The sequence below is a fragment of the Rhinoderma darwinii genome, chromosome 2, assembly GCF_050947455.1.
Source record: "Rhinoderma darwinii isolate aRhiDar2 chromosome 2, aRhiDar2.hap1, whole genome shotgun sequence".
In the NCBI taxonomy this organism is placed as follows: Eukaryota; Metazoa; Chordata; class Amphibia; order Anura; family Rhinodermatidae; genus Rhinoderma; species Rhinoderma darwinii.
In genome coordinates this window covers 162,157,373-162,179,757 of record NC_134688.1, presented here as the reverse complement: position 1 = coordinate 162,179,757, position 22,385 = coordinate 162,157,373, and the positions used below count along the sequence as shown (strand labels likewise).

The 22,385-nt window shown below is 42.1% G+C and overlaps 1 protein-coding gene across 1 annotated transcript in view; it reads right to left on the bottom strand.

Moving 5' to 3' along the window:
- Positions 1-22,385, bottom strand: part of IPO5 (importin 5) — a 105,000-nt gene that overhangs the window by 46,708 nt on the left and 35,907 nt on the right. Inside the window, exons 6-12 of the mRNA XM_075852407.1 lie at positions 20,939-21,043; positions 20,663-20,785; positions 20,463-20,583; positions 20,292-20,379; positions 18,849-18,955; positions 12,059-12,183; positions 475-564 (exon numbers count right to left, since the gene is read on the bottom strand). Coding sequence (XP_075708522.1) covers positions 475-564; positions 12,059-12,183; positions 18,849-18,955; positions 20,292-20,379; positions 20,463-20,583; positions 20,663-20,785; positions 20,939-21,043 — 759 coding nt within the window. The remainder of the gene's footprint in view (positions 1-474; positions 565-12,058; positions 12,184-18,848; positions 18,956-20,291; positions 20,380-20,462; positions 20,584-20,662; positions 20,786-20,938; positions 21,044-22,385) is intronic.

The window sequence follows — 22,385 nt, the reverse complement described above, 5'->3', positions numbered from 1 at the left end:
GTTTTTTAATGTAAAACACTTTAAATAAAAATATATCTTCTGCAAGTGCCATGTAGGAGCCCAGATGACAGAGCCAAGCTGGTCCTCCACATGACTCATCAAATTGTGGATAAACCACACAATCCTAGCAGTGGCCATCAAGATGCTGAGAGCCAGTTTGGGTCCAAATTGAGAACGACTGGTAACAAAATCAGCATAAAAGAATTTAACACTAAATAGCCTAATAAAGGGAGTATCGCAACAGTTTTGAGCCTTAAAAACTACCGACCGTGCTATATGTAGTGTAGCGTAACTATACCAGTTGTGGATTACCGACACCACCGGTATAGTTACGCTACTCTCACCATTCTGTATATAGCATGGTCAGAAGTATAGAAATTGCAAAACTGCTGACCGATTCCCTTTAAACATGAAACATTGCAAGTAGAGATACATTTTTGTACTGGTACTAATGCTTAAATATGAGGTTCTTACCTTTTCATGAAACTTTTTCTGGAAGGCAGGGGCAAAGTCAGTTGCCATCTGTCCAATAGCATTGCATGCAGCATAACGCACTCTGGGGTGCTAAAAGAAAGAAGAAATACTCGTTGCACACACATTGTTATGTTTCAGTTTATCAAAAATCTCCTCAAATGCAGTTTTCAAAGGGTTATTCCCATCTCAGAATATATAATGTTATATCATTAGAATGTGACATCACTTTGATTGGAACGGGTCTGACTGTTGATATCCTCCACTGATCCGAAAGCAATGTCATACCCTAACCTCTATGTCAGAACTTTTTTTTAATGGGATTAACAGGATTATTTTGAGCACTCACTGTAAAAAAAAAAAAGTCTCATTCAGTTCATTGGGAGACTGGACCGTGGGTATATGCTGTTGTAACTAGGAAGCTTTACAGTAAGAAATCCAAAATTAGTAGAAGCCTAATTGCGCACAGCCCAGGAAGCCCCAATCCCGAAAAAGGGGTTTCTTACCCCAGATCTCGTGAATAGCCATCTGAATCGAGCAATAGTTGCCTTAGTGGCCGTCAACCACTCCTGAGACCCTCTGGAAGGATAAACAAGGAATCCAACCTTCGGAAGGAAGCAGTGAGAGAAATGTACGTCCGCAGGGCGCAGACAACATCCAGGTTGTGGAGAGAACACTCCTTCGGACAACTGGAAGACTGTCAGGACAGCAGAACTATGTCCTCATGCAGGTAAAAGGCCAAGACTACCTTGGGCAAAGAAGGAGGGCACCTTATCCTGATGAAGAGTCAGAAATGGAGAACAGCACGACAATGCCGCTAGTTCGGAAACCTTACGGATGGAGGTCACCGCTACCAGGAAAATTACCTTCCCAAGAGAGAAATAGTGTGATTTCTCGCAAAGGCTTAAAATCAGGTAGAGCCAGCGGGCGACTTAACAGGACAAAGTGCCGACACCTGGCCACTTAAAGAGGATCTGTCATTAGTTTAGTAATGCCCTAATAGGCACTGTCAAACTGATAATGCTAGTGAAAAATGTGTCAAAGCAATTTTAAAAGTTGAGCTTTATTTATAAATATGCAAACGAGCCTACACTAGACAAGTGGGTGTCAACACCAGCGATTCTCCTGAGACGTAGCTGCCTCACAGCCTCTGACGCTGCCCTATCAGCATGAAGCCGCTTCACACCGTGTAAGAGACTAAAGCTGGAGGGAAGGGGATAACTTAAAATAGCCATATCTTGGGCTGTGGAACAGCAGTTCTGGTGTCATATGAAAGATGAGATTCCTCCACCCTGGAGGAAGGAAAACTCTGGAGAAAGAAAATCGTTAAAGGAGGTAGATACTTACACCAACAAAAGTAGGTCTTCCAGGAACGATGATAAATGCATGCTGAGAAATATGCTTACGAGCCTTGAGAATTAGGAGAATAAGCCGCAGTCACGCCGTTAAATGAAGCAACCTCAAATTCTGGTGGAAGAGGGGTCCTGAGAGAGGTTGTGAAGACGGAGAGGAAAGGGCCTTGGGGCAGCAGCCAGTAGAGACACCACGTCCGAGAACCAACATTGACACAGCCAATCTAGTTCCACCAGGATGGCTGGAATTTATATGACGGAGGAGCCGAGGCTGAAGAGACAGAGGGGGAAATACGTACAGGAGACAAAACAAACCTACAGAGTCATGAGAACGTCCACTGCATAGGCTACTGGATCCTGGGCTCGGGAGATTAAGCAGGGAACCTTGTGATTGAACCTGGATGCCAACAGGTCCACGTCCGGCCTGCACCACCTGGCGCCAATACGATCTAAAATCTCATGGTGAAGAGGCCACTCCCTGGGATCCACCCGTTCTCGACTTGAGAAGTCAGCGACCCAGTTGTCGATCCCTGGGATGTGAACTGCTGATATTCTGCCCAGGATAGAATCTTTGCAGGCTCTGCCATTACTGCTAGGCTTCGAGTCCCACCCTGGTGATTGAGATAAGTCGGACATTGTCTGATTGGATTCACACCGGGTGGCCAGATGGAAATAACGTAATAATGTCCAGTGCAGCAGACAAAGGAAGATGGCTCTTAACTCCAGCAGGCTGATGGGGACAGATTATGCCTGTGGGGAAGCCCCTGAGCTGTGAGGTTCCGGAACGTTTCTTCCCACACCTTAAAACTTGCATTCGTAGAAATCCACCACTGGAGGGTCTGACGGACAACCAGAGGGAGGAGAATCCTTTGATACGAGTCTGGAAAACGATTCCACTGGAAGAGTATCAATCGCTGAAAGGGGCGAATATGGAACTGCGCAAAGGAAATTGCTTAGATCGAAGCTACCATGGCGCCGTGGATTCTCATGCAAAGGCGGAGAGAGGTCGGTGAAGCCAATCCGTAAGGATCGAACCCCATCCTGAGGAACAGCTAACCTTTCCCGGGGATAGAACAGGCTCGTGGACAGTGTCGAAGAGGAAGACTGTCTGGGAGGGGAACAAGCAAGATTTGGATCGGTTGGCAATCCAACCAAATCGGCACAAGGCTCCATCGGCTCCAGCGTGATCCGTGATGTCCTTCCTGGTAGGCGACTATCAAGAAGTCGTCCGCATACAGGCTGACCTACACTCTCCTGGTCCGAAGGAGCATCATTCACCACAGACCGGATTTGTGAAAACTCTCGGGGCCTTAGCCAGACCGAAAGCCACAAACTGGTAATGGTGAAGAGGCACTGGTGGGACTGTCAAATAGGAACATACACAGGCGTCCTTGATGTCCACTGAAAGAAACGCCACTTGTTCTATGGAAGCGATAGGGCTTCCATGAGGAAATGATGGACCTTGATGTACTCGTTGAGACACTGGAGGTATAGAATGAGGCAAATCAAGCGGTTATTCTTTGGCACTACAAAAAGGTTGGAGTAGAACCCAAAAAATCTTTGAGCTGGAGGCACCTGAATAATGACTCCCTGAAGCAGAGGCGATTGCTCGAAAAAAGGCAGCCACCCCGGAGGGATACTGAGAAACAGCGGACTGGAAGAATCCATGGAGGATGCTGGTAAACTATTTTGTATCCCAAGGATACCAATTCCTGAAACCAGACGTCCGAAATGTAGGAAAGCCAGACATCCTTGAAGTACAGAAGCCTACCCCCTCACCCAAATCGAGCGGGGGTGCACCTTCAGCCAGATGGGCTTACCAGCTCCAGCCTTGGTGGTCTGAGTCTGGGGCCACCAGGAAAGACGTGGATTTAAAGGAAGGTTTGGTCTTTAGGTCCTGGTGGGTTGGTTGTCTGGAAGATGGAGTGCTGGAGCACCCACGGAAGGACCGAAAACAAGGATCTGTCTTCTTAAAAACTTGCCACCCGTGGCTTCAGAGATGATTCCATCCAGCGGGTTTTAAAGAGACAGGAATCTGAAAAGGGAAGTGCAGAAACCGCTTGGAAGCTGTATCTGTGGACCAACATTTCAGCCAGGCCGTTCTGCGTATAGCAATGGTAGGGGCCGACTTGTGAGCCACCAGACTAGCAGCGTCAAGAGATGCCTCGCACATGTACTTGGATAAATTAGACAGGTGATAAGAAAGATAAACTAGTTACTCCTAAATAGAGAAGAGACCATGCCGAATTTCAGGGGCCCATTCAGTGGTAGCTCTGGTGACCCAGGTCGAGGCAAAAATAGGATGTAAGGCATCCAGTAGACTCAGAGGTAACCTTCGCAAATAACTCCACTCGACGGTCCACAGGATCTCTGAACAAATTGTATCTGGAATAGGTTAAGTAGTAGTCTTGGCCAGGCAGACGACTGTAGAGCCACCCACTTGGAAGAGAACCCTTCCTGAAAGGGATACATAATATCTAACCGGCTAGAGTTAATTTCTTGTCCAGGTGTTGCCATTCTTTAGAAACTACTCCAAGTTCAGAATGCACAGGAAAACTTTCTGGGACCATAGTGGTTGAAGGAAGGAACCCGAATCAGGTGAAGGGGAAAGTACCGCATCAGTGACATGTAAGGAAACCGGTCATCAGCATTTCACCTATTAAACCGGCAATACCTGAAGTGGGTGAAAAAACTAATTTCTATGTAACCTATAATTATCTTCTATGTAGGCTCTGTGCCTTTAGTATCCCTTTTTTAAGTGTTCCTGCACCGTATGCTAATGAGCATAAGAGTCATACCTTCGTTTGAAAAGAGTCCTATCTTCATTCATCAAGCTTTTCAGAGTTAGACAGCTCCTTGCCTCTCTCCTAGCACACACAAAATCCTGCGCATCGATTTCCTGTTCTAGTGTGTGTGAACAACGAGACATCATAGTGGCGCATTCACAGTAACTAGATTCGAGGCCCAGAGGAAGCAGGGAAGGGTGTTGGACCATACATGATGAGCACATGCACCCTATCTCAGATTAGATTTTGGCATTCAGGGCGGGCCAGTTTTCAGCAATAGGCGGGCATAAGAGGAACGAACAAGACCGCCTGATTATTACCATAAAAAGGAGCAAAATGTTTGCAGACCGTTATTTACAGTCAGAGGATTTCAGGAGCGGCGATAACGGCAATGAACTTTTGACAGCAGCGGCCATCGACGGGTGAGTAGCATTCAATGGGTGAAATGCTTGTGACAGGTTCCCTTTAAATCAGAGCTTCAACAGAAGTGAACAGTTTTGACGAATTCTTGTCATCTATATCAGAGCCAAAGAGCTCCCCTTCTGACAAGGCCGCCCTAGGAGGGGACAGGAGGCAAGCACCTGCCGTACATCCAGGTGAGACGGAAGAGTCCAGAAAAACTGAAGTTAGTCATGTAGACCTGGCCCTCTTTTTGGATCCGCACTAAATTAAGACAAGGATGGAGAGTCCAGAGGAAAAACCAAGATGCACATGTTAGCGAGGTCATTAACAGTCCTAGAAAGGCAATGGGATCAATCCGATTCAGTCCCCACAATACCAGGCGTGGGTAAAATCAGGGTTGTCAGGGGTGCAGGGGCCACGGATGCTTGACCAGGAAGCTGGCATGTATCAGAGTAGTAGGTTGACCAATGAAAATCTAGTGCTGCATTTAAAGCAGGCTTAATGGACAAAGCTCTCCCGTGGAGTCAGACATTGCAGTAGAGGGGGTCACCGCAAACTGTCTGAAAAAAATGGAGGGAAAAAATTCCTTGAGGGTTGTAGTTTCCAAAATGAGGTCACTTTTGAGGGTTTCCACTGTTTTGGTCCCTCAAGGACATTGCAAATGCGACAGGGCACTGAAAACCAATCCAGCAAAATCTGCGCTCCAAAATCCAAATGGCGCTCCTTCCCTTCTGAGCTCTGCCGTGGGTCCAAACAGCAGTTTATTACCACATATGGCTTATTGCCGTAATCGGGAAAAATAGCGCTACAAGTTTTGGGGTACTTTTTATTCTTTAATCCGTGTAAAAATTACTTTTTTTAAATATTTTTTCAGGAAAAAAAAAAAAAGATTTTCATTTTCGCAGACAAACTTCAATAAATATAGCAAAAGACCTGTGGGGTCAGGATGCTAACTATACCACTAGATAAATTCCTCCGTGTGTAGTTTCCAAAACAGTGTCACTTTTGGAGAGTTTCCACTGTTTTGGCACCACAAGACCACTTCAAACTTGACATGATGCCTAAAATCTATTCTAAAAAAACCAAAAAAAAAAAAAAAAAGAAAACAGAAGAAGGCCCCAAAATCGTCTGGGTGTGCCTTTGCTTCTAAGGCTTGTGTTTCAGTCCATTACCACATGTCTGATATTTCTAAACACTGCAGAATTTGTGCAATAAGCATTGAGTTGCGTTTCTCTGGTAAAACCTTCTGTGTTACAGAAAAGAATGAATTACAAATGAATTTCGGCAAAAAAATAAATAAATTGTAAATTTCCTTTCTACTTTGATTTAATTCCTGTGAAACGCCTAAAGGGTTAACAAACTTTCTGAATGCTGTTTTGAAAGCTTTGAGGGTGCAGTTTTTAAAATGGGGTGATTTATGGGGTCTATCTAGTACATAAGGCCCTCAAAGACACTTCAGAACTGAACTGGTCCTTTACAAATAGCCTTGAAATTTTCTTGCAAAAAATGTGAGAAATTGCTGCTAAAGTTCTAAGCATTGTAACATCCTAGAAAAATAAAATAATGTTCAAAAAATGATGCAAATATAAAGTAGACATAGAATATGTGAAATAGTATCTAATCTGTTTTACAAGTAGATCCAATTAAAACTAGAAAAATTATAATTTTTGCAAATTTTCTTTCCATTTTGGTGTTTTTCACAAATAAGCAATACATTTATTGACCAAATTTTTCCACTAACAAAGTACAATGTGTTATGAGACAACACTCAATCGCTTGGATAGGCAAAAGCATTCCAGCATTATTCCCACATAAAATGACACTTCAGATTTGAAAAAAATGGGGCTGGTCCTGAAGGCCAAAATGAGCTCGGTCCTGAAAGGGTTAAAAAACAAAACTGTCTGATTGTTGCAACTTTCAAAATACTTAATATTTTTACTTTTTGAGACACAGGGGCTTTGTATCCTGCAAATGTTGTGAACTTCGATATGATCGATAGCAGCTAGACCTTTGGGTGTCAGAGACATGCAGGACTTGCTGACACTGAACCAGTCAGTCCCACATACCTAACAGATATAGGTTTCAGAGCTAGATATAGTACACAAAGCAGCTGTATCTCAAAAAGTAAAAATAATTTTTAATAAAAAGTATTTTGAAAGTGGAAGACATTTTTATAAAAAAAAAACAAAAAAAAAAACAAAAAACAATTTTAAAGGTGTACATAGCCTTTAACCCCCCTCCCCTTGCAGCCACTTTTGACCTTCCTGACAGGGCCTTATTTTTCAAATCGGACATGTGTCACTTTATGTGGTAATAACTTTGGAATGCTTTTACCTATCCAAGTGATTGTGATTGTTTTCTAGCGACACATTGTACTTTAAGTTAGTGGTAAAATTTGGTCGATACATTCCGTATTTAATTGTGAAAACCACCAAAATGTACCGAAAAAAATTAAAAATTAAATTGCCATTATTCTAAATTTAAATGTATCTGCTTGGGAAAAAATTTGTAATACCACACAAACTAGTTGCTAATTAACATTTCCCATATGTCTACTTTGCTTGCATCACTTTTTTGAACGTCCTTTTATTTTCCTAGGACGCCACAAGGGTTAGAACTTTAGCAGAGATTTCTCACATTTTTACAGGGACCAGTTCAGTTGTGAAGTGGCTTTGAGGGGCCTATACAATACATACTCCCATAAGTAACCCCATTTTAAAAAACGCACCACTCAAAGTATTAAAAACAGCTTTTAGAACGTTTCTTAAAACGAAGGCAAAGTGGAGGTGAAATTTACAAATGTAATTTTTTTTTTGTTGCAGAAATTCATATTTAATCCATTATTTTCAATAACACTGAAGGCTTTACCAGAGAAACACAACCCCAATATTTATTGCCCAGATTCTGCAGTTTTTAGAAATATCTCACATGTGGCCCTAGTGTGCTAGGGGATTTTGGGGCCATCTTTTTATTAGAATATATTTTAGGCACCATGTCAGGTTTGAAGAGGTCTTGTGATGCCAAAACGAAGGAAACACCCCAAAAACAACCCCATTTTGGAAACGACACCCCAAGGAATTAATCTAGGGATGTAGTGAGCATTTTAACCCCACTGGCGTTTTAGATTTTGTTAGAATGGAGGTTAAAATTTGAATTTTTCCATAAATATGCCAATATGTGATGCCCAGCTTGGGCCACCATAACAAGACAGCTTTCTAAGGCTGGGTTCACACGAGCACATTAGCGTCCGTAATGGACAGACGTATTTCGTCCGGAAGTCCCGGACCGAACTCAGTGCAGGGAGCCGGGCTCCTAGCATCATAGTTATGTACGATGCTAGGAGTCCCTGCCTCTCCGTGCAACTACTGTCCCGTACTGAAAACATGATTACAGTACGGGACAGTTGTCCTGCAGAGAGGCAGGGACTCCTAGCATCGTACATAACTATGATGCTAGGAGCCCGGCTCCCTGCACTGAGTTCGGTCCGGGACTTCCGGACGAAATACGTTAATGTGCTCGTGTGAACCCAGCCTAATTATTATGCTGTGTTTCCCAGTTTTAGAAACACCCTACATGTGGCCCTAATCTTTTGCCTGGACTTTCGACGAGGCTCAGGAGTGAAAGGTACCATGAGTAATGAGGCCTAATTTGACGATTTACAGAGTATTGATACACAATTGCAGAGGCTCTAATGTGAAATAAAATAAACTCCTGAGAAGTGACCCCATTTTGGAAACTACACCCATCAAGGCATTTATTAACCGGTTCAGGACCGGGCTATTTTGAGCCTTCAGGACCCGACACAGTTTAGCCATTTTTAGCACGCGTTAGTTAAATGGCTATAACTTTTTTATTTGTTTGGCTAACGACGTGATTTTTGCGACGTTTTTTCCGTAGACAAAGCAGGTTTCTTTTTTTTATCATTTTTATACACACCTTTTTTGCCATTTTAGAATTTTTATTCATAAAGTTTGAAAATAATAGTAAAAAAAATAAGCTTTTTAAAAAGACATTGGCGAAGACAGAAGAAGTGAAAGCTGCTTCAATCCTCTCCTCAGGGACCCTGGCAGTCACTGACAGCCGGAGACCCAATATTCAGCTGCCCGATTGCGCGGGCAGCAAGTTAAAACCCGAGCCGTAAAAAGTCTATGAATCGGGTTTTAAGGACCCTGACCGCTGGCCGTAAAAATACAGCCAGCGGTCGGGAACCAGTTAAGGGGTGTAGTGAGCATTTTCACCCCACAGGTCTTTTCCATAAATGAATGCGCTGCGGATGGTGCAAAGTAAAAATTGCAATTTTTCCCTAGATATGCCATTTCAGTGGCAAATATGTTGTACCCAGCTTGTGCCACTGGAGAGACACCACAAAAATAGTTAAGGGTATGGGGATGCCATATATGTAGAAGTAAACAGCGGTTTGGGCAAAATGTAGGGCTCAGTAGGGAGGCAGCGCCATTTGCCTTTTGGAGAGTGGATTTTGCTTAGTAGTTTTGTTTTGGGTATTAATGGTATTTTAGTTTATAATGTGGGGGTACACGTATGCCGGGCAGAGTACATCAGGAGCATGGTCAGGTGGTATAATAATGGGGTAAAAAAAAAAAAAAATAATAGATATTTGTTACGCTGTGAAGAAATCCTTTCTGCACAGGCCGGTGTCTCACTGATAAATGGTCCTTTCTTATCCCCTCTTGGTACACACTCCGCACCTTTGCAGTTTGGGGAATTTTGCTGGGAAGCGTCCTGATATAATACGCGTACCCTTGCTTCCAGCAGATATTTGAATCCTCCCCCTTCCTGGTTCCCTAATTTTAGGGCCTTGATAAATTGCCGCTTAAAACAGGAGTAATGTTCCCCTCGAGCCTGCACAACTGCATATTTTTCTTTCCTGACTTATTGGAGCCTTAACTAATTTTATTTTGTCAGACGTAGTATGAGGGCAGTTTTTTTTGCAGGACGAGCTGCAGTTTTTATTGGTACCATTTTGGGGTACATGTGACCTTTTCCTCACTTTTTATCCTATTTTTTTGGGAGGCAAAGTGACCAAAAACCGCAATTCTGGCATAGTTTTTTTTTTTTTTATACAGTGTTCACCCTGCGTTATAAATGACATCTTAAAGAGAACCTTTCACCTGCCCATACACGTGCAGCATGTAATAGGCAGGGTTTCACAAACTGTTTTGCGTTACATTTTTTTCCTATCTTCCTCCGTTATTTACGTATTGGTGCCCAATATGTAAATAAGTCCCTGAACTGTCAATGGGGCGTTTCTATCTAACCAAATAGAAAAGGGGCATGATGTCTTCGCTCTGACACTGTCCAAACAGCTACGGACAGTGTCAGGGCGGCCTGCGCTGTGTTCCCTCCCACGAGAACACACACAGACTGGTGGTTCTGCAGAGAGCACTCTCTCAGTCTGTGTGTTCTCGCGGGAGGGAACACAGCGCAGGCTGCCCTGACACTGTCCGTAGCGAATTGGACAGTGTCAGAGCGAGTAGATCACGCCCCCTTGCCATTTAGTTAGATAGAAACGCTCCATTGACAGTTCAGGGGCTTAATTACATATCGGGCGCCAAATATAACGGCACCGATATGTAAATAACGGAGTAGGATAGGAATTTTTTTTTAAAAATGAGACTGTTTGTGAAACCCTGCCTATTACATGCTGCACATATATGGGCAGGTGAAAGGTTCTCTAAGTTTATTCTGCGGGTCAGTACGATTCCGGCGATACCAAATTTATAGCACTTAAGTTTTACAACTTCTTGCACAATAACATTACTTGTGTAAAAATAATGTATTTTTTTCTGTCGCCATGTTGTGAGAACCAGAACTTAAATTTTTTTAGTCTACGAAGCTGTAGGAGGGCTTGTTTTTTGGTGAGACGAGCTATAGTTTTTATAAGTACCACTTTTGGATACATGCGATTTTTTGATCACTTTTTGTAGGGTAAAGGGACCAAAAAACGAATTCTGGCATTGTTTTTTATGTTTTGTTTTAACTCCGTTCACCGCGTGGAATAAATAATATTTTTATAGTTCAGGCAGTTACAGTGATACCAAAAATGTATGGTTTATTTTATTTTTTTTAATAATGAAGGACTTGATAAGGGAAAAAGGGCAATGTTTTATTTTATTACTTGAAACTTTTTATATATTTTTTCAACATTTTTTTTAAGTCCCACTAGGGGTCTTGAAGGTCCAACAGTCAGTTTTTTTTCTAATACATTGCACTACCTATGTAGTGCAATGTATAGCAAGCCGATAATGCTTCCACTTCAGGGCGGGGCCTAATTGGCTTCCGTAACGGCAGAACAGGAGGCCATTATTAGGCCTGTTGCCATAGCGGCAGTTGGCAAGCCCTGCGATCTGCTGCCAACCACTAATATGCAGCGATCGCTTTAGATCACTGCATCTAAGGGGTTAATGGCAGGAATCTGAGCTGGCTCCGGTTCCTGCCGCTACAGGTGGATGTCAGCTGCAACACACAGCTGACATCTACCGCCGGCTCATTTCCTGAGCCGGCGCCATCTTGCCGACTTCTACGGAAGCCTTTTAGGCCCCACCTCCGTACTAGGCATCCGTACCCGGCAAACCGGGAGGCCACTATTAGGCTTCCGGTTGACATTGCAGTCACCGGGACCCCGGCAATTTCCTTGCTGCGGTGCCAATGAGCTTCAGACACCTTAAATGCAGGGATCGCTTTTGACCGCTGCATTTAAGGGATTAATGGCGGGGATCGAAGCTAACTTCGGTCTCTGACATTACTGCAGGATGTCAGCTGTAAGATACAGCGGACATGTAGGGATGATGGCAGACAGCTTCTGAGCCGGTGCCATCCATTTGTTCCTAAGTATACGACAATTTGCGAGAAGCACTGGCTTTCCATGACATATACTTACGACAAATGTCGGGAAGGGGTTAAGCTAAGCAAAGTGGACAAATTTCAAACGAAAAAGGGAATCTCTAATAAAATGGTGTTAACATTAATAAAAGAATATTTTCTAAAGGGGCAAATTTCTTTTTGTGAAAGCATTGATAGCATTTTTACCGGGTCTTGAAGAAAGAGCAACACAAAGTTGACCATCTCATTAAGGATACCCTCCATCTGCTGGTGACAACCTTCCCCAATGGCCGATAATGCCATAAGACCAGCATGTCTGTACTTCCAGTCAGCTGCAGTACAAGAAAAAAAGAAAAGCAGTACTTTAAAAGGAAGCCAAAACATGAATAAAAAAAAAAAACACAATCTCCTCCTGTTTCGTTTTAGATCACAATTTCAAAACGTAAATAAAAAAAAGAAACCGTAAAGGCCACTAGTGTTCTCCGCAGCTGTGCCCCCCCCCCCTTTGCTTTCTCCTCCCCGATACTAGTGCAAGATAGCCAGGAAGTTTAGGTGGAGGGGGCTGGGTTTGGGCTAAATACTTTGTCTGCACAGTGAGCGAGGCCATTCGGTTGTAAAGAAATCTCTTAGGGCACTTATAATGTGGTGACAGAGCCTCTATCGTGTACATGATGTGATCGGCGCTGTAATGTAGATTACAGCAGTGTTTTTTATTTTGAAAAACGATAATTTTTGACGGAGTTATGACCTATATTAGCTTTATGCTAATGAGTTTCTTAATGAACAACTGGGCGTTTTACTTTTTGGCCAAGTAGGCGTTGTACAGAGGAGTGTATGACGCTGACCAATCAGCGTCATACACTTCTTTACATTAATTTACACTGCAGATAGCGATATAGCTATATCGCTATTTGCAGTCAGATAAACTCACTATAACGCTACTCATATGTCATGACAATGAATATACATTACCTCCAGTCAGGACATGACGTGTATTCATTCTCCTGACCATTTCTGTAGCGTCTGCGTGATTTACAGCACAGCGATATCTCGCTGTGAATGACCGTTTACAGCTTAATCTCGCGAGACTACGTCTGCTGTGCTGTAAATCACACAGACGCTACATAAGTGGTCAGGAGAATGAATACACGTCACGTCCTGGCTGGAGGGAATGTATATTCATTGTCATGACACTTGAGTAGCGTTATAGTGTGTTTATGTGACTGCAAATAGCGATATAGCTATATCGCTATCTGCAGTGTAAATTAATGGAGAGAAGTGTATGACGCTGATTGGTCAGCGTCATACACTCTGTACAACGCCCACTTGATCATATAGTAAAACACACCCAGTTGTCCATTGAGAAACTCATTAGCATAAAGCTAATATAGGTCATAACTCCGTCAAAAATGATAGTTTTTCTAAATAAAAATACTGCTGTAATCTACATTACAGCGCCGATCACATCACGTACAATATAGGCCGCTTATAATGTGGTGACAGAGTCTCTTTAAGTTAGAGAGGTACAGATTTTCTTGAATTGCGTTAAAGGCCTGTGCACATGCCAATTTTGCCTTTCAGTGGAGGTGAACGTGAGGAGGACAACGTTAGGACTCCCGGCGTAAACCTGACAGGAGGCTGCAAGGTAAATGATTACTCACTGTACAGGCACACAGAGAAATACGTTGTCCAAACTTCCCAGACAGAGCGCTATCTGAAGTGCTGTGCCCGGGTAAGCTCCTACCGTCCCGTCCATACAGATTTTACATTGCTGGAGCATCGGAAGGGTTCTGGCCAGGGAATCCAGCTCTGAAGAAGTCCCTGACGTCACGGTCCATATATAGACAGCGATGTCCAGAGGTACAATACCAGGGTTCAAGGCCCTAGGGAAATGTCCTAACACACCTATCCATATATGGAGCTTCCCCAGGGCCAATGTCCGTGGGCAGAGCTACTCCGATGCTCTACCCAAGGACTCTGGAACAGGGACGTTACAGACCTTGCAGTTCATATATGGACAATGATGTGAAGATTCCAGATGTATACATTTAACGTATACATGTGACGGATGCCATACATTTTTACACGTGGGAGAAGGGCGAAATATTTAATCCGCCAGAAGTATGTTTTTTTTTACGTTTGTTTAACATTTTGCACTATACATCTCGGTTTATATTGGATTTCGAACCAACTTCACATCATGTTTGTGCCCTAGGCTTATCGTGTACGTTCGGAAAGCTCCTTATATACCAAGCTTTGTCAGACTTCTAACAAATTATAGTGGCCATCCGAGATACATGTTCAGCTGCTATAGGACTACAACTAAACAGAGTTGCGTTCAGAACATTAGGAAAGCTGGGTTGCAACCGCTGTGGAAGCTGAATGGCAACCATACTGGTTGTGTCAGTTTTCAGATAAGAAATAGCCAAACAAAATGTATAATCCCTTGACAGAAAAGAACATCTTAATGCTGCAGTTAATCTCAGGGATATCGCTGGTGGTTTTGTCTTTTCACAGTAACACTATACACAGCCATTGTAGCTTAACCCCTTAATACCGAAGGGGTTTTAAACCTGTGACCAGAGCAATTTTCGCAGTTTTGCTATTCACAGATGTAACAAAATAGAACTTTTTTTTTTTTTAATGCATCGATGTGAATTTTGCACTGTTTTCTTGGGACATGTAGTGCTTCATTTTTGTGGTATATATGTATAGGTAACATTTGTTAGTTTTTTTTATAGCCGTGGAAAGAGAAAAAAAAAAAGAAAAATTTTGATTTTTCATCATTTAAAATTAAAAGTTTGAAAATAAAAGTAATTGTATCATACAAATGTACTGAAATATATATTTTCATTTATCCTGATCATAAGGACACCTGTCTTGGAGGTGTAGTTTATTTTTTTGGACCAGAAATATAGTATAAAACACAAGTGCCACTTTTTTCAATTGCGCACTAAAATGTCTTAATTTCGTTTTTTACACCATGGTATTAATGTATGGGTCATGGACTTGAAGTCCAATAAATAATGGTAAAAAAACAGTGTTCTACAAACTAGACACCCCAAATTCTATTTCTAGCGGTTCAATTTCTGTTTTAACCCTTTACATTTTTTTGCCCCAAGTTTGGACAAATTCTGTAAAAAGTGTGAATTGCATTTTTTTTATTTTTTTTACAAAAGTGGCACTTTGGTTAAGCCATTTCGAAACACCATATGACATACTGGTAAAAGTGACATCTTTTCACATTCTGCTATTTCTCCCGTGTCTAACCTATTATATGGACCCGTTATAGGGCATAACATAGGAGTCCATTTTGGCTTTTGGAGGCCTTTTTACGCCAGAGCTGATTTTAAGGAACCACGCTATATTTGCCGTGGTACTGCAGGTCATTTTGTATAAATGTCCTGCTAATATTCATCTAGGGGTATAGTGAGTATTTTTAATAGGCGAAACGAAATAAATAGTTTTTTCCAGAAAATACAGTATTGCTGCGTTTTTACAGTGAAACTTTATCCAATAAGCAACCCTCCCTTTTGGTTCTCCCTACAAAAACAGTGTGAAAGTAAAGGAGTTAATAATGTGGGTAATATCGCGGTCTTTGCCTTCATAGATTCTAAAGGCAGATGTGTAGCCTGTACCGCTCTCACAGAGCTTGTAGATTTTAACCCCATATTTTGCTCTCTTTGAGGGGATGTACTGGCGGAATGAGAGCCTGCCTCTGTAACTCATCAGCGATTCATCCACCGTTAGGTTTTTTTTCGGGGTTGTACACCGGCATAAATGACACCTCCAAAATTTTTCTCAGGGGTTTTATTTTATACAGGCGGTCATGGCCTGGATCACTACGGGGGGGGGGGGGGGGGGGGGGGGGGGGTGGGGGCCTGGTGACTGTCCTTAAGATGAAGGTAGCGCATTAGCACTTCATATCGGCTTCTGGTCATAACGGCTGGAAAAACAGGTGCGGCATGTGTAGGGCTTGTTGCCCAATATGACCGGATTGAGGGCTTTTCCACTAAGCCACAAATTTTTTTTTTACGTTCGCCAGTATTTGTGGGGTGCCACTGCTTTGCATAGGAGGACGTTGGCTTTTCAGCAAAGAATTGGCGAGCATACAGATTGGTTTGGTTAACAACCAGCTCCAATAGTTCATCTGTAATGAATATTTAAAGAGGCTCTGTCACCAGATTTTGCAACCCCTCCTATTGCAGCAGATCGGCGCTGCAATGGAGATGAGTAACGTTTTTTTTTTTATTTTTAAAAACGAGCATTTTTATATTTATGTAAATGAGGCTTTCTAAAGTACAACTGGGCGTGTATTATGTGCGTACATCGGGGCGTTTTTACTTCTTTTACTAGCTGGGCGTTGTGTATAGAAGTATCATCCACTTCTCTTCACAACGCCCAGCTTCTGGCAGTGCAGACACAGCCGTGTTCTCCAGAGATCACGCTGTGTCGCCATTCACAGGTCCTGCATCGTGTCAGACGAGCCGGCACCAGAGGCTACAGTTGATTCTGCAGCATCGGCGTTTGCAGGTAAGTAGCTACATCGACTTACCTGCAAACGCTGATGCTGCTGCAGAATCAAATGTAGCCTCTGGTGCCGATGTGTCCTCGCTGGTCCGACATGATGCAGGACCTGGGGCAGGAAGTGAGTGACGTCACAGCGCGATCTCTCGAGAACACGCTGTGTCTGTGCACTGCCAGAAGCTGGGCGTTGTGTAGAGAAGTGGATGATACTTCTATACACAACGCCCAGCTAGTAAAAGAAGTAAAAACGCCCCGATGTAACGAACACAATACACGCCCAGTTGTACTTTAACGTTAAACACGCCCAGTTGTACTTTAGAAAGCCTCATTTACATAAATATAAAAATGGTCATAACTTGGCCAAAAATGCTCGTTTTTTTTCAAAAAAAAAACACGTTACTCTTATCACCATTGCAGCGCCGATCTGCTGCAATAGGAGATAGGGGTTGCAAACTCTGGTGACAGAGCCTCTTTAAAAAAAATCAAAAAAATCGAGGGCTGTAAAATTTTCCACATTAATATTTGTCCCTGGTGTGGCAATAAATTCTGGGATATTAGGGGAAAATGACTCTGTGGGTACCCACTCAATATATTCTGGGGGAATAGAATGGGCCGTATTTTGAGGTACTTCTGCGACATGCCCTGTGCGTGTGGACTCTGCAGCGACACTTGCATTTGCAAAAAGCGTATCATTGTCGTCGCTATCACTGGCACACAACATTTCTACCTTGGACGTGGTTTCTCTATCGCTTACATCAGTCAGAAATTAACATGGCGTATGCCTCTTCCACCGTGAACCTTTAATTGGCCATTGTAATTACACACACGTACAACAAAGACTGTAACCAGACGCACACGCAGACAAATTTTATTATTTTTTCTTTACTTTTTTTTTTTCACAAACAAAAATACACGGACGTCACAAAAAACTGATGTCGAACAAACATGTAGACTATAAAACTTTTTTTCCCCCATATATTTTTTTTAACTTTTTTCTTTGCACAAAAAAAAAAAAAAAAAATAGAGACATCACACACGTACGCTACACAAAAACCCTAGGCTAACCCTAGACTAAACCTAGGCTAACCCTAGACTAGCTCTAGAATAGCTCTAGAATAGAACCTAGAATAACCCTAGACTAACCCTAAGGCCCCATGCACACGACCGTGTTCGGTCCGTGATATACGGTCCGCATGTCGGCTGCATGTCCCGGACCGAACACAGTGCAGGGAGTCGGGCTCCTAGCATCACACTTATCTATGACGATAGGGGTCACTGCCTGTCCGCGGAACTACTGTCCCGTACTGTAATCATGTTTTAGTGTGTGACAGTAGTTACGTGGATAGGCAGTGACACCTAGCGTCATAGATAAGTATGATGCTAGGAGCCCGGCTCCCTGTACTTTGTACGGTCCGGGACAAGCGGCCGACATGCGGACCGTATATCACGGACCGAACACGGTCGTGTGCATGAGGCCTTAGGGCATGTTCAGACGTGGCGGAATTGATGTGGAATTCAGCTGCGGACTGTCCGCAGTGGAATTCTCCAGTGACCGTTTTTACATTTGTTTCTATCCATTTTTAAGAAAGTTAGTTCAGACGTTGCGGAAAACTCAGCTGCGGTGCGAAACTTTCAGTCCGCAGCATGCACTGTCTGTTGCGGAGAAGAAGCAAAATTTCACTGCGTATTTCAGCCTTTGCGATGCAAAAACTGAAGACTGCTGTCTTTTCTGCAACGTCTGAATTACCTGTCAAATATGCAAATGTTGGTGCAGATTCGTTGCGTAATTGCCCCAAATGTGCACCAACATTTGCAGCGGAAAAACTCTGCCACGTGTGAACGTGCCCTAAGGATAAGCCTAGCCTAGTTATACAATTGAAGTTTGTATAAAGTTTATATATTCGATTTTTTGTGTCTTTGGTGACACAGTAAAATTCTCTCTGTCTCTTCTCATACAAGGTAACAAGTGTGGGGAGAGGGAGAGAGAGAGAAACACTTCGTTTTTCATTTTGTGATCACTGTGAATAGTTCTCACAGTGATCACATGAACGGAGACCACTGTTATTGGTCTCCGATCATCACTCTGAAGCCAAGGCTGTTGCTAACAGCCTTGGCTTCAGAAGCAGATTACCCGATGACAGGGAAAACCACTCCGATGCGGCCCCATCCCTCCCAAACCACTCAGATGTGGCGCTTGCTATTGAGCGCCGCATCTGAGGGGTTAAACACGATTGTAGACCACTGCTAGTGGTCTCCGATAGTTGCCCTGAAGCCAGAGGCTGTTACCAACAGCCCGTCTGCAGGTGATCCCCGCACGATGACAGAAAAGTTCTTCTGAAGTGCCGACGTGAAAAGCCAACACTTCCGAAGAACTACTCTGAACTGCTGACGTAAAAACACTATACGTCGGTCGTTAAGGAGTTAATATGCTAAATATGTACAATTAAATGTTATGTAGTTAATCACTTACGGTTTTGTAGCATCTGCATGATGTGCTCCTTAATCATAGGAAGAACAATCTTTCCACCTAAGCCACAGGCCATTCTGTCCAAGGCACTTTCACCTGCCACAGCATTGCTAAATCAACGAAAAAAAGATTTTATTTTTTTCCAGGAAAATATGTTTTTGCAGCTTTTTACTTGTGTGTCACCAGGCTTATGCTGCCCTATCTGAGAGCAGCTTAAAGCAGTGTGCCAGAGATCTTGAATCTTAGGACCTGTTCACATCAGCGTTCGCTTTCCGTTGATGGGATCCGTCTGAGCTTTCCATCGAGGAACCCATCAATAGAAAGGTAAACTGAAACAATAGCTTGTGTTTGCATTACCATTGATTTCAATGGTAATGCTTCCATTGCTAATGATTTCCGTTTGTCTCCGTTCCGTAAGGTTTGTTTTTTTGATGGAATCAATAGCGCAGTCGACTGCGCTATTGATTCCATCAAAAAAATGAATGTTGAATGTTTGCCATATATTATAGCCACTTTCTATCAGATTGCTCCTTTTAGTGACAGTAATGGAAATAAGTTTGCATTTCTAGCTCCAATGGAATGTTTACAAATAAGAAAAGGTGTGTGAAACCTATACCCGATAGACTTTCAAAGAAGAGAGTCAAGAGTAGGAATTGTTTTGATATACCCTGTATGCTTGGTGACCAAAGAACTGTGCTCCAAAATGGTCTGAATATGGTATCATCATGCAACAAGTTACAATAGGAATAGAAGCTCGAGTGTAAACGAATGCCATGACAAGTAAAATGATGAGCAGACTAACTGGATGGAAGTTTTTTTTTACAATTTAGGAATCAATCTTTGTATTGTTGGACGATTAATCATTTATTAGAAAAAATACCTGTTCAAAGCGGAGGGTGGTCTCAATTAATTTTTTAGAGGAAAACCAACTCCATGTAGATATTTCCCCTGGTAACATTCAAACCCAATACTCTACTTCTGCAAGACAATAGCAGTAACCAACCAAATTTTAGTGTTCTTTACCCATCAGCATCATGTGTATTGTGTTTCTTTGCTATTAAACAAGAAAGGTAGTAAGACTCAGATAAATGTGTCAGAGGTTCCATTTGGAGCCTTTATTGTAAAGTCCGTCAGATTTGACGAAAGAATAAACTATATGGAGCACTACTCTGTCAAAATTATGGACACCACAATGGATCCCGTACCTTCCCCACTATATGTCAATAGCGTCCAACAGGCTCCATTAGTATCCATTGTACGATGGATTCGACAGAGCGGTGTGGCTTCCATTATAAACGGAAAACCAGGACACAGATCTGAACAGCGCCAAATTCTATTAGTTTTCTCTCCAAGTGATTTTGGAGTACTCACAGATAATTTCAGAATACACAAAAGTAATTGGTAACCATTCTAAAGTTGTCTAATGCTAAATGCATATAAGTATACCTGTCAAAATCATCATCTTCCAATTCATCAGCATTTGACCAGTCTTCATCATCTTCCAAATCTACCATCATTGCCAACATCTGTGGTACTGGTTTAAACAAAAAAGGATATGGTTTTGTAATCACAATCCAGCAGATACGACTCAATAACAGATGGCAAATGATTACTTACTAGCTTGGGCAACAATACTTGTATGTTTCCTCAACATAGCGGCTGCTGTCTCAGAAAGGGTGACAATAACCTCAAGTGCCAATTGTCTCTGCATGTTGCTCAAGCTGGTATCTGCACATAACTACATGGAAAATATATTTAATGTTTAAGGATTGTTCAAGGTTTTCATAAATGAATGTGTTCCTGGGGTCCAGTTCTACCTTCAAGCTTAACTGCAATGTTGCTTCCAGATGAGGCCTCAAATATTTCGGAACCGTATCTGCTATTTCCACCAGAGACTTCAGGACGGAGTCATCATTCTGATAACAGGATTCATTTACCGACTAAAATAAATGTGATACATAAAAAGAATACATATTTCAATAAAAAATATTTGAGAACTGTAAAATATATTTAAAAAAATGTTTACAGGTCAAAATAAAATATACATAAGTAAGTGTCTTTTTTAAGCAGTTCAAAGCTTAGTGATGTCTTACCTGCAGGACACCAGGCAATAAATCAGCAAAGTGCTTCAGTAATGGGACATGGTGCTCATTGGCCAGAACAAATGCACCAGCAGCTCTAGCAGACAGTGTTCTGATCTGCAAATGAGAAATACTAGTTTAACAAATGCAAAAAATGCACGTCGTCATCAGGACTCCATTAGCAGAATTACAAGGATCTAATGAAAAGTTCACGCGACCGACTAACATTCATCTGAATAGGGTTTGCAAAAATACATGCACATGCTATATTAACAACCCCATTAAAATGTATAAAGGATTCTCAAACAAAGAAATTTCTGCAAGAAATCTGCCACATGTGAATACATCCTTAAAAAAAAAAAAAAAACGCAAAACATGGGTGAAATGTTATAGATTGCACTGTTAACCCGCTAGTGACCGCCAATACGCCTTGTCACGGCAGCCACTAACAGGCTTTATTCTGATGAATACGCCTTTTCACGGAGCTGCTTCAGAATAAATCTGCGTTGCCAAGAGCAGTTAAAACTCCCTGTTTTCACATTTGAGAACTTGGGGCATCGCTGCTCGAGCGGGCAGATCGAAATCCGCTCGCTTAACCACTTAGAAATGTCTCACAATAGCGAGCGCTGCATCTAAGTGGTTTTGGAGAGAGGGCGGGAGCGCTCTCTCTTACCCCACTGGCACCCTGCTATGAGATCGTAGGGTGCCAGATTCTCCTATGGGGGTCTGCCTGTAGTGGATGCCTGCTAGGCCATGCAGTAATACACTGCAATACAGAAGTAGTTTCAGTGTATTATAAAAGCGATCGGACGATCGCATAGTGAAGTCTCCTAGTGGAACTAGTAAAAAAAAAAAAAGTAATAATGTTGATAAATAAATGAAATATAAAAAAAAAAAACTTTTTCCCCTTACAAAATGCTTGATTATGAAAAAATAAATACAATTTAAAAAAAAGAAAAGATACACATTTGGCATCGCCACGTCCCTAACTACCCCGACTATAAAGCTATTACATTTAACCCGCACAGTGAACGCTGTAAAAAATAATAAAATGCCAGAATTGCTGTTTTCTGTGAATCCTGCCTTAAAAAAAAAAAAAAAGTGAGAAAAAGTGATCAGAAAGTCGCATGTACTCCAAAATGGTACCGATAAACCCTACAGGTCGTCCTGCAAAAAAAAAAAAAAAAAGCCCTCAAACAGCTGTATTTGCGGGAAAATAAAAAAGTGATGGCTCTTCATATATGGAGAGACAAAAACAATTGAAAAAAAAAGTGTTTTTACTGTGTAAAAGTAGTAGAAAACTATACACATTTGGTATCGTCGCAATTGTAACGACCCGCTGAATAAAGTTATGTTATTTATACCACACTGTAAACGGCTTAAATTAAAGACAAGAAATTAAGAAAAAAAAAAAGTGGCGAAGATGCTGGGCTTTTTTATATTATATTATATATTATAT